At 37.7% G+C, this 12852-nt stretch overlaps 2 protein-coding genes across 2 annotated transcripts; one reads left to right on the forward strand and one right to left on the reverse strand.

The window, feature by feature from the left end:
• The first annotated feature begins 1921 nt into the window (after positions 1-1921).
• LOC105035956 (uncharacterized) lies at positions 1922-5425 on the forward strand. The gene is made up of 2 exons (XM_010911676.3): positions 1922-2545; positions 4632-5425. The coding sequence occupies exons 1-2, from the start codon at positions 2034-2036 to the stop codon at positions 5221-5223; spliced, it is 1104 nt and encodes a 367-aa protein (XP_010909978.1). The 5' UTR covers positions 1922-2033; the 3' UTR covers positions 5224-5425.
• Positions 5426-11779: 6354 nt separating this feature from the next.
• On the reverse strand, positions 11780-12192 carry LOC140857997 (uncharacterized). The gene is made up of 2 exons (XM_073257402.1): positions 11898-12192; positions 11780-11796 (listed from the first exon to the last, which is right to left on the reverse strand). Exons 1-2 carry the CDS (start codon positions 12190-12192, stop codon positions 11780-11782), a joined length of 312 nt encoding a protein of 103 aa, XP_073113503.1.
• Positions 12193-12852: the final 660 nt, after the last annotated feature.

The following is a 12852-nucleotide window of genomic DNA, read 5'->3' on the forward strand; positions in this document are numbered from 1 at the left end:
ATGGAACTTAATGAAAAGAGAAGTAGAGTCTCAGCATGGAGCTAGTGTTGCATACCTAGAGGGGTCCTCGCTTACCTCTATTTATAGAGAGATTATGATCAGTAAAGAGAGTAAGCCCACTTTGGATTTCTTATCCATACTGAGTAGTATAGACGGCCCTGTTGCCTCTGATGACAGACGTACTATTCGTTCGACGTGCAGGTGGCTGCAGTGGCGTGCCTTACCGTCCGTGGGGCACAATTAATAAGCTCATGGATGTAATTAGTGACTTCGTGGCTTCTTGTCATGGCGTGCAGCTGGCGGCGCAAGATATGGCTCCTAGATGACGGGACTTGATATGACCCGATAGGATAGTGTGGTGGCCATGCTTGATGTTTAGTCGCTTGGCTAACATCCACGCCCATGGATTCGGTAGCAGGCCGAATGAGTGGTGCTATCCAGTCGTCCACCAAGTCAATTGGTAGGGCACCGAATATGTTGTCGGTTACGTGCCGAATACCATCATCTAACTTGGGGGCTGTGCGTAGACCGTGTGTCAAACCGAGTCAGTAAAGTGCCAGCTTAGTTAAATCCATTGGTCGGTCATGCCTCTAGTCTACTATGTCTTGTCAATATTAATCGGTGGAAGGCCGGTCAGGATAGGACCTATTGGTCAGAGTCAGATTGAGTCATAGTAGCTGGGTCAGCGAAGTGCAGCTAGTCGGTCGGAAGGCGAGGAGATAAGCTAGTCGGGTAAATGATGAGGACCTACCCCAACAGTTCTCATCTTAAAATTTTCCATGGCCACTGCAAAATCAAGTTATTCCATTTCATTGTATGAGAAATAATGCGTTCAAAAATTGGATAACAGAGACAGGTTCTTCTATATTATGGAATTGGACCAAACTAATCAAAACTATAGTTTAGATCAGGTTGGGCCTACTTATTGCTTAGCCAAATTTACTTTGGGTTGATAAATGTCGATCTAATATAAAAGTTGAGTTGGCTTTGGCTTGAAGTTGTCGGCAAACCATGTTCAACTCTAATCTGTTGTCCATTTAACATGATTGAACATCGAAGTTGGTTTGTGATCCCTCTCTATTTAGACCAAACACCATAATATAGCAAGTTAATACAGTCCTCTCTAACCCAAGCCCCCACCAAATTTTACCTAACATGCACCAACCAACCTAACTGGAGTCATCATGAGTCGAACTCGGGTTAGAAATTACAGAGTTAGGTTCGATTCAAAATTGGCTTGATTGGAATCTAAGTCCAATGGGGTCTAATTAGGGTTTGGAACCTCATAATTGAGATTGGGATGGGTTAGTCTTGGACCTAATCCAATCCATCCAACATATCAGTGTATCAAACAAGAAAGTACTTTCGTTTGAAGCAACCAACACAAAAAAAAAAAGAAAACAAAAAAGAAAAAAATTGCAGAAAGTGCTGGTCGGTAAGGTTCCTTGCACCTTAAAAACTTTCATGAATCAATCCAACAAGGCAGGCCCATCCCTTCGTTGATGGCGCACCAAGCAGTCCTTATTGGAAGCAGGCACGAATCCTAAAGATTCAGAAAGCCACTCCCCTGGATCTTTGTCCCCGACCACTTCTTGCCATCATCCTGCTCGATTCCTCTCCTCGGACCCCACCTCCCCCTTTAGCCAACCACTCTCTCTCTCGTCACGCTCGTGGGTCGTTCCACCATCATCACGGTTGGTAACCGCGGAAGAACACCATCCTGGACCATGTCCTCGTGACAGCGAATTGCGCAACTCCCAGTGGGCTCCACTTTTGTCATATGGAACCCACTGAAATATGTTGTTTAGGATTGCTCAATGTGGTCTCTGCTGTTTGGAACAAAACAGCAATCTCTACGGCAAGGATAAAGCTCAACGCTAAAAGGAAGGAAATTGGAAAACTTTTTAAAAAAGAAAAAGAGAGGAGCTTTCCCCCTGCTTGGCGATATAAATCACGTAGCGACCGCTTCGATTCCGCCGGATTCCCGACGCAACGAGGCCGCCGATTCCAACCGTCCGATCAAAACAACCAAAATGGACGAATCGTGGCGGATGTCCATCGGAAACGTAGTCCCGAGGCGGCGGTCCACCGAGCAGGACCGCCGGAGCCGGTGGGGTGCCGCCGGCGGGATAGATGCCCTGGACGCGGACGACTTCCGCGACGTGTTCGGCGGGCCACCACGGAGCGTCCTCCTCCGGCGCTTCTCCGGCGAGCTCACCGCCGGGGAGGCCCGGCCGGCGGCGTCGTTCTACGAGGAGATCTTCCGGCCGGCGGGGCGCAGCCTCCCGCTGGCGAGGGGTGCGCGGAGGCTGCCGGAATTCAGGATCCCGTCGGCAAGGGCAAGCGGGCTGGTGAAGATGGATCAGGGGTTCTACGATGACATATTCGGGTCGGACGGCGGCCGGGAACGGAGGTCGAGGTCGAGGTCGAAGTCAAGTTCGAGGTCGAAGTCGTCGTCGGTTCTGAGCTCAGAGGACCTGAGCCCGCCGCTCCGGCCTTCCATCGCCGAGGATGCCATGCTCTCCTCCTTCGCTTCCAAGCTAAGGTATTTAATTACGGGCTCTTCTCTCTTTGTTCCCCTTCAAATGATCAAGTTTATAAGAATTTGGATAGAAATACGTTGCAGAAAGAATTATTTAGCCATGCACAATATGACTCGTTACCGCGCTTGAGTTCTAAACTTTTTTTTTTCCTCTTTTCCACTCAAAGCTTGGACTGAATTTATGTTGCAATATATTTGATCACACCTCAGGTTTTAGGGGATTTTTAGCTTTGAAGTTTGTAGATGGGCAGGGCTCCATAATTTAGTGTGATACATTGTTGTGTGACTGCCACTACTAAGCAAAAGAAATTCTAAAGGATGGAAAAAATTGATGAAATTTCTAAGTTAGAATATTCAAAGTTCATCAGGGTTGACTTTGTTGAGTCCACCACCTAAGCCTTGAGAAGCAGGAATGCGCCAAATGCGCTGCCGATGTATAGAGTTGCAAATTTTAGATTATAGATAGCATTTTTCTCTGTTTGAAAGGCATGAAGTTCATGTATAATTGTAGCAAACAAATTAATTAACTATGAAATTCACCCTAAAGATCCAAAGAATGTTTGAGTAGATCCTAAGAGCATTAATATTTTTTTCTTAGTAGAGGATCGTCCTTCATCAAACAATTAAGAATTAATATTTTTTTTTTCCCTTAGTAGAGGATCGTCCTTCAAAAAAGACAACTAAGATATCATCATTTCAGCAATTACGCGGCACTCTCGTCCGATGTAACTCTTTTTTTTTTTTTGATGAGAGCCACTCCTTTTCTGTCCTTTATTTTCTGTACAATTTATGTACTTAAAATATGATAATGTATTTGGGTTAAATAAAGACTTAATATAGACTTGTATGTATAGACTTGTGTTGTCTACCTGCATTATGGATGACCTGGGCGTAGTCAAGAAAAAGACTTCTTGGAATAGCATTTCAACGGAAATAACAATTATAAGCAGTACATCAATTTGATAATTCTTCTCCCAAGCCCCAAGTAGCCCAAATGTTTAGGTGGTGGGCCCCTTTATCGGCAGAACATACGTTTTGCAAAGAAGAGATTAGCCATGGGGGATTTTGAAATTGTGCATGACCACAGAATTGAGATCAAGGAACTGTATATCCTAAGCTGTGCTTGTTCATTCTTGTGTGACGACATATATGTTCTGCTAGCAAACTTGAATATTCAAGTTAGGAGCACAAATATTAGAGTAGGTTTCCACTCCAAGGAGACCTAAATCTTGTCATAGTTCTCTTATACTGAAATCGATGTATATATCTGTGATTCTCTAGTCTTGAGACAAATGAAAGGTGGTAGTACTCGCTTAACACGTTGAGATACTACAATCACAAGGAAGAACTTCAGTGTTAAAATAAGCTGCATAATAAATTGGGGATTTCCCCTATGGTCACACCCCTGCCAAATATTTTAGGTTCAGTTCTTGGACAATGATCCCTAAAGTCTGGACCTAGATATTAATGATAATGCAGGTGGGTCTCCCTCGTCTTCTTTCTTGTTCTCAAGATAAAAAAGTATCATCCATGATGTATATCTATGATGTGTATGTGTTTTTTTCCTTTTTTATGTCAACCTCCACTCATATATATAATGGGTGACTGGCATGAAAGTAAAGCAAACTTGTGGCCCAACCAGGCATACAAGTGAATAGAATTATATATACCTTCCAAACCTGGTGACCTCGTGATGATATCAAGCTAGCTTTCTATGATTCTAGACCTCCGACCTTTTCTTGGCATGGGTGGCTAGGCTGAAGGCAACCCAACAACATCTATGAAGAATTTGGATATATTCAACATTGGTGGAACAATGTTCTAATCAACAAACATGTATGGCCATTATCTATCTCGTTTATTGGTTATCATTTTCTGAACTCACACTCCAATTCATAGAGCGTATGAACGTGTCCTTGATCTTTGTTGCATAGATATAATGATTGCATCTTGACTTATGTGTTAATTAAATGTCCTGAATGTTGAAGTAACACACCTTTCCTATCTCCACTTGTCTCAAGATTAAGAGATTCTACTTTCCAAGCTTTCTGATGTTCTCTGAACTCTTAACCTGTGAATTGTGATGCAGACCAATCACAATTCCATCCCGACGTCATGACTCTTCACCACCTTCAACAATATCCGGGGGAGATCAGAACAGCCACAAGACTCACAACATTACATGCCCTTCCAATGCCTATTTCATGGAGTTCAAAGACAACAGCAATAGCAATCACGAGTCTAGTGATGTACTTCGACATCGGTCTCACATCGGGTTCTGCTGCTTCTCGCCCCCAGAGACCATTAGCCTCGAACCCAGCTTCCGACGTGGCCTTAGGAAGCCTGGAGGTGATGACATCGACTCACCTTCTTCAGTTATATCTTCTGTCTTTCTGGACCCAGTGTCAACCAAAACAGAAAGAGAGATAGAAAAGGTAGTCGTCGAAGTTGATGGAGAGGGGGAAGCAGCAGAGAACTCTTTTGTCATAGAGATTGATAATCATGGCATTGGTGAGACGGAGGGAGCAGCTGCAGTGAATGAAGCGATTGCATGGGCCAAGGAGAAATTCTGGAATCAGGCATCCAAAGGAGTTGACACTGTTGAAAAGCAGCTGAAAAACTCAGAAGTCACAAAAGAAGGAACAGAAGACAGAGATAGAGCAGTTGCTAGAGCAGAATAAAGAAACGGAGTTGAATATGTGATTGGAGTGTATCCAGTTGCTAAAGAAGATGATGCGTGCAATAATATAACATGTATTGTAATATCTTTGTTGTCCAGCAGGGTGCCTTTGACAAGCAAAATTCTTTGGGGGAAAGAAAAGGAGGTATAGGCAATTAGAACCATAAGTGACATGTTCTTGAAATTTAGTTAAGCTTTCATCGGTGTGAGCTTGCGTCATTTGGTGTATATAACAAAAACTTGTTGATAGCTGTGAGTGCCTGTATAACAGATCCCATCTTTCCCTTCTGTGTGTCAGATGCTTGTATTTTCCATACCTATTGATCTTTTACTCCTGTTTGTATTACTAAGCCTTTAGGAATTCCTTTGTGGATGAAAGAATGTTAATGTTTGTTTATCTAAATTTTAGCTTGAAATTTGAAAACAAAAATTGAGTCAAAAGTGATATCAGTATATGATCAGGTATATGAAATGCCAAAATCTCACTTTATATTACATCTCTATTTAATATATAAATAACTATATCTAGGCTTGTCCATTGATCAGGCTTTGACCTAAACCAACTCATAATTGGTTGGGGCTCAATATAGGTTGATCTGACATGATAGCGATCCACGTCAGACCTCTATATTTCAGTAAATTTGTTATCGGTAGATTTTTACAAAGATCACTGCTGATCATACCATGCATTAGTAAGAAATTACAAGGAAAAAAATGAAGTGGTATGGAAGCAAGCTGCACATTCAGACAAGCTAAAATTATCAAAATTCCATAAAATCACTGTGAGAAATGTAAGAATTGGCCTATATCAAACCACTAAGCTCACTGGACACTGTTAAGATAGATGCCATAATAATGGGGAATCATAAATAAGAAGGAAATGAAAACACTCATAATCTAGAAGCAGTTGTAAATGCAAGAAACTGAAGAATATATATAAAACTCTGACTGCCAAAACTAAATCACTAGGTCATGCATCAATCTTGTAATCTCAAGATTATAAGTGGAAAAATTAAGAACAAGAAGAAGAAGAATAAAGAGACATTTAGAGCCTGTTTGGGTTGTTGGAATAAAGATTGCTCCAGAATTTTGTTCCATGGGATCTAAACTGCTATTCTAGGTGTGAGAAACCCTTGCAAGTTAGAAATGCTATCCTGTTTTCCATGCAGAAAGGATAAACATGCCAGATTCGACCAAATATGACGTAGCTAATTGATATTAGCCACTTAAACATAACCTTTGTGAATCAATCACAAGCACATTGATTGTCATAATCTAACCATTTAAAACACATTATTGTAGATACTGTAAAATAAACTAGTTGGATGGACAATCTGATGGGTTTTGATCGCAGAGTGAAAGCACGGATTTCAAAATTTTCATTATGAAATACCGTTACATCAAATCCTAAACTCAAGACCCCCTTAATGGTATGCAATCAAACATACAAAATTAAAGTAGGAACAGAAGAATATCTGTCATGCTAAATCTAAAATTTCTTCCACTAGACGTCCAAGTGTTCGCCCTCCAATGGTAATCTCCATAGGAATTGGGTTCAAGACGTTGACTCCTTAATTTGATTCTTCTTGCTGAATTCTTCTCCAAAGAATTCTCTTGGCTTCCCTCTCTCTTTCTTTCTTTTCTTCTTATCTTTCCTAATTCTCTTCCTAAACCCTTGTCCTAAAATCAGACTTGTTCTTTCCAGAAAGACTTTATCTTAACAAGGGAAGGAAGGAAACTATTTGAATAACCTTGGAGAGAAGTTGGTAAGAAAGAAGAGATCGGATGGAATGAAGAACCCTGGGCATGCCATCTATTTGTAGTTGGCGTGGGGATGCTTTTCCATCGGAACAAATCCCTTCATTCATACCTTCCCACAACATCTCACGCCCTTACACTCCTCAAGAAAAGCCATTGGAGAATTTAAATGAAGAGAAGCCTTCTCTCAAAAGAACTCTTCACGGGGGCACTTATTTGAATTAGCATCTTTTCTCCCGATGTTTCTTCGAAGAGATGCAAGCCTTTCCAAGGGGCGCCAACCTCATCAAGGGTTGGATCTTCATCCAAGGGCCATCCAATGGCCACAAAACAAGGCTCCAATCAATTATAGGGCATGTAACCAAGGGAGAAAAGCTTTGGCATGAAGTATTTTAAGATACCATAACCACTTGGACTCTTTAGTCCTTATTTGGTTATGGTGCCAAGAGATAGGAACTAACCCAATCCAATTGGGTTCCAATAAATTCAGAAGAAGCTAATTAAGTGCCAACTTTTGGCTAATGCAAATTAGGACATGATCTAACCAAAAGATTAAATTAATTAGATCAGCTCAAATCAAGAACCAAAATTGAATCCGATTCGAATCAGGAGCTAGGGTTTGCAACACGTGTTAGTATGTTTACCCTGCAAACATGATCTAATCCAATTAGATCCTTGATCAATTTTCTTTATATGTGATCCATTGAGTTCCATATCTAGCCAGCAATCGGTCTGGGTGCAAGTTGACCTGATTTGATTAGAATCATTCTAATCGATTCAGATCCAAACCATGCTAACCCAATTTTAATAATTAAAATTCTTTCTAATTGATGATCGAATTAAACTCTTTAATTTAATCAAACCTATAAGATAAAATTGATATCTAGCAATGTATCATGTCTATCTAAAAGATATGAAATTTGATGAAAATATCAAATATATCCTTCAGTGACAAGTTACCATGTAATTCAATCTTTCGATCATCCTGTATCCTGAATATATTTATGAGTATAAATACATGTCAAACCCAATTACATATTTATGTCTTTCTCAATCTTATAATGATGATTCGATTAATGAAATATTAATTTTTTTTTCTAATTTTCATTCTACTTTGATCAAAGACTTCCTGACTCATTATATGATTGAGGTATGTAAGATGTGATCTCCTCTTACCAGGAGTGATCGATTCCTTATTGACCTACTCACAATTTTTATACACAATCCACCATATTCAGAACACACTGTACATGACTTTAATCATGAATGAATATGAACCAAAATATTGATTAATGTGCACAAGATACTATAGTAATCTTAAGTCTAAGGATCAGTTGCACTACTTCCACTTATAAAATCATCTTTTGATATGTAAGGAAGACTCCATAAGATATTCTCTTAGCAGATCAATTCAGTAAACTCATTCTCTAATAAGTACCCACATTCTTGTATTAGTGTCTCCATATAAGTAGTTATGAGATCAACCACCCTCTTCATTGAGCATACATAGGATGTGCTAGTCTTTTCGAAAATATTGATCTCCGACTCAATGTATCAATGACTGAAAATATTTTTGATCAGAATTTTAAGATTTTAGGTCTCACTGGTATAATCTCAATATGGTCCTAAAATCATTATCTTAATATATAGGATTCATCATAATCTTAATAACTTTAAGGTGCAGCATATGATGAAACATAAAGCCTTTATTCATAAACATGTTATGTATATGAGTAGGAAGATCGAAAGAAATTCCATCTCAATACAAATCATGATTGGCTTATAGGACATTATTCTTTCAATTCTCCACTTGCACTAAAGTTAATCGCCCTTATACTTTAACCCAATACAATCGAGATGGCGATCGAACTACTACTATGGTAAAGCTTTAGTGAACAGATCTGCTATGTTGTTCTTTGTATCTACTTGTTCAATGATTACATTTTATCTTTCAATAATTTCTCAAATAAGATGGAAGCATCCTAGAATATGTTGAAATTTTTTATGAGATTTTGGTTCCTTTGTTTGAACAGTGGCTCCAGTGTTATCACAATATAGTGATATTAGATTCATGATCTCAAGAACTACATCCAATTCAGTGATAAACTTTTTCATCCAGACAGCTTTCTTAGCAGCTTCACTTGCAACAATATACTTTACCTTAGTAGTTAAGTCAGCTACAGTCTACTGCTTGAAATTCTTCCAATTCACTGCTCCACCGTACAGAGTAAAGATATATCCTGAAATGGACTTACTATCATCTGGATCTGATTGAAAATTAAAATCAGTATATCCTTCTAATTTCAAATTAGATCCATTATATACTAAAAAAATATCTTTAGTCCTTCTCAAGTACTTAAGAATATTTTTTATTACTCTTCAATGATCATCTCCTGAATTAACTTGAAATCTACTAGCTATACCCAAGGCAAAAGCAACATCAGGCCTGATATACAGTATAGTATACATTATTGATTCTACTGCTGAGGCATAGAAAATATAACTCATTCTATTCCTCTCTTCAGGTGTCTTAGGAGACATCTTCTTAGAGAGATGTATGCCTTGACCCATGGGTAAGTAACCTTTTTTACTCTCATTCATACTGAAACTTTTCAGCATAAGATCTACGTACCTAGATTGGAACAAGCTTAACATCCTTTTAGATCAATCTCCATAGATTTTTATATCGAGTATAAAGGTGCTTCACCCAAATCTATTCATGAAAAACTTTGTTGATAGCCATAATTTGATTGATTGTAACATTGAGATATCATTCCCAATGAGAAGTATGTCATCTACATACAAAACTAAAAAGATAATGATAATCTCACTCATCTTTTTATACATATAAGGTTCATCCACTTTTTTGATGAAGTCAAACTCTTTAACTGTCACATCAAAATGGATGTTCCAACTCCTCAAGACCTGCTTTAATCCATAAATAAATTTTTTAAACTTGCATACCTGATTTGCTCTCCCACTTGGGATAAATCCTTCTAATTGAGTCATATAAATCTCTTTCTTAAGGTAACAATTAAAGAAGGCAATTTTAACATCTATCTATCAAATTTTATAGTCATGGTATGCAGCTATCGCAAGTAAAATTTGAATAGATTTACACATAGCTACTAATGAAAAGATTTCATCATAATCAATACCTTACTTTTATTTGAAATCTTTTGCCATCAATCTAGCCTTATAGGTTTCTACTTGGCCATCTACTCCAATCTTTTTCTTATAGACCCACTTGCAACCTATAAGGGTTATACCCTCAAGTGTATCAATCAAAATCTATATTTGATTGGTGTACATTGAGTCCATTTCGAATTTCATGACCTCCAGCCATTTGTCTGAGTCCCTACTCATGACAGTTTTCAAATAAGTCAAAGGATCATCATTTTCAACAATATAGGTTTCATCATTCTCAATAATAAACCCATATCTTGAGGTGCCCTTCGCATTCTTTCTGACCTTCAAAGAGGAGATGTGTGTAGTAGTTGTACCTTATCAATGAATACTTCTAGTTGAGGAATATCTTGTGTCTCTACTTGTAGGTCTTGAACTTCACCAAGTTCAATTTTTTTTCTATTGCCTCCTTTTAAAATAAAATCTTTTTTCATAAAAGTAGCATGCCTACTAATAAAAATCTTTTGTTCAATAGGGTGGTAGAAAATGTATCTCATACTATCCTTAAGATATCCTACAAATAAATTCTTATCTATCCTAACACTTAGCTTATGCCCAAAACTTCTTTTGACATAGGCTGGATAGCCCAATATCTTAAGGTAGGTAAGATTAAACTTCTTTTCTCTCCATATCTCATATGGAGTGCTAGACACAGATTTAGAAGGTACTCTATTCAAAATATATGCAGCGATCTCTAGGACATGTCTCTAGAAAAAAATAGAAAGGATTGTAAAGCACATCATGGATCATACCATATCTAATAAAGTATAATTCCTCCTTTCTGCTACACCATTTAATTATGGTGTATATGGAGGGGTCCATTCAGAGAGAATACTTTTTTTTTTAAGATGATCTAAGAACTCACTAGAAAGGTATTCGCCTGTGTGATCAGATCGAAGAATTTTAATACACTTTCCAGTTTATTTATGGATCATACTTTGATACTCTTTAAATTTATTAAAAGCTTTGAATTTATGTTTCATATGATACACATATCCGAACCTTGATTAATCATCAGTGAATGTGATGAAATAAGAGTATCCTCCTCTGGTCTGAATTATCATAGGACCACATACATCTGTATGCACAAGTTCTAACAACTCATTTATCTTTTTTTCATATCCAGTGAATGGAGTCTTGATCATTTTTCTCATAAGATAAGATTCATAAGTTTCTAATGATTCATAATTATAAGGATCAAAACATTCTTTTTTGTATAACTTGTTTAATCTTGACTCACTATGTGACCAAGGTGACAATGTTAGAGAAAGGTGTTATTCACCTCTTCTCTCTTTTATTTTCTACTTTCATTAATATGAAAGATATTATCATTGAGAGATAGAACTAGAAGATTATTTTTCAGAATGCCATTATAGAAATACCCATTAGAAAAACAAATAGAGCAACCATTGCTCTTTTCATTAATTTCAAAATCTTGTTTTAATAATAAAGGAATAAAAATTATATTTCTAATGATCTTAGGTATATAATAATAGTCTTCCAACTCTAAGATCTTGTTCAAGGGCAACTTCAAAAGATAGGTCCCAATAGCTTCGGTCTGGATGGACTCTCCTCCAGTGCCATAAAGCTTGAAGTTACCCTTTTTCAATTCTCTAATTCTCTATAACCCCTACAATGACTTGTAGATATGAGAACTACAGGCAGTATCCAATATCCATGAATTTGAGATTGAAAAACTCAATAATAAATTGGTATGTATCACATACATACCTCTTGATGCAACATTTGCATCAAGCTTTACAGTTGCAAGAAAACTCTTGCAATTCCTTTTCCAATGGCCTTCCTTGCCGTAGTGGAAGTAGATACTCGGTCTAGAGACTTTCTTCTCCTTCTTCCTCTTTATCATGCTACTTTTAGGGTTCAACCTTTTCTTTGAATCTCTCATGCTTGCCTTCTTTTTGGAGATCCTATTTACAAGAAGTGGAGCCTTCTCCTTCTTAATATGGCTCTCAGCTATCTTCAGCATATTTAATAGCTCAGACAAAGAAATATTCAGTTTGTTCATGTGATAATTCACAACAAACTAAAAGAAAGATTCTGGGAGTGACTACAGGATTAAATCCTGACTTAGCTCACCATCCATCACAAAATCTAATTGACTTAATCTAGTTTACCATAAGGATATGGTCTTATACGGATGTGCCTTCATTCATCCTTATACAGAATAACTGCTTAGATATCTCATTATTAGATATATGCCCTAGAAGCTAATTAGGCCAACACATATAATCATTCTAAAGATATAATTTATAATCTTGATTTATTTATGAAATAAAATTTAGATTATTTATCCATTTATATTATGTAATGTGTCTATGAATTGCCCAATGAATTAACAAGATGATGACACATATTCTCAAGAGTTAAGAATTTGAGATACGTGTCATTGATGGCTAATTCATAAACTGCTCCCGATCATAAAATCATCATGGGAATGGTGATCGATCCAAATAGATTGGTGCATGGATCACTTCTTTATTGGTAGATTCTCGAATCTATAGTGTGGAGACACTGAGTGAGAGTGCAGGTGCTTATTAAAGAATAAGGATGTTCAGCATGACCAACATGAGTAGTCACTTAGGTATCTATCTTCTCATCGTGACATACTCGATGCTGTAGTAGGGTGAATAGTTCTTCGATCTATGGTGCCTCGACTATTCACAAT

The sequence above is a fragment of the Elaeis guineensis genome, chromosome 5 (genome assembly GCF_000442705.2).
Source record: "Elaeis guineensis isolate ETL-2024a chromosome 5, EG11, whole genome shotgun sequence".
Lineage (NCBI taxonomy): Eukaryota > Viridiplantae > Streptophyta > Magnoliopsida > Arecales > Arecaceae > Elaeis > Elaeis guineensis.

Coding starts and splice junctions, on each gene's coding strand:
- LOC140857997 (XM_073257402.1), bottom strand. CDS start 12,192: ATGAACAAACTGAATATTTCTTTGTCTGAGCTATTAAATATGCTGAAG.
- LOC105035956 (XM_010911676.3), top strand. CDS start 2,034: ATGGACGAATCGTGGCGGATGTCCATCGGAAACGTAGTCCCGAGGCGG. Junction 2,546..4,631: donor TCCTTCGCTTCCAAGCTAAG/GTATTTAATTAC, acceptor ATTGTGATGCAG/ACCAATCACAATTCCATCCC.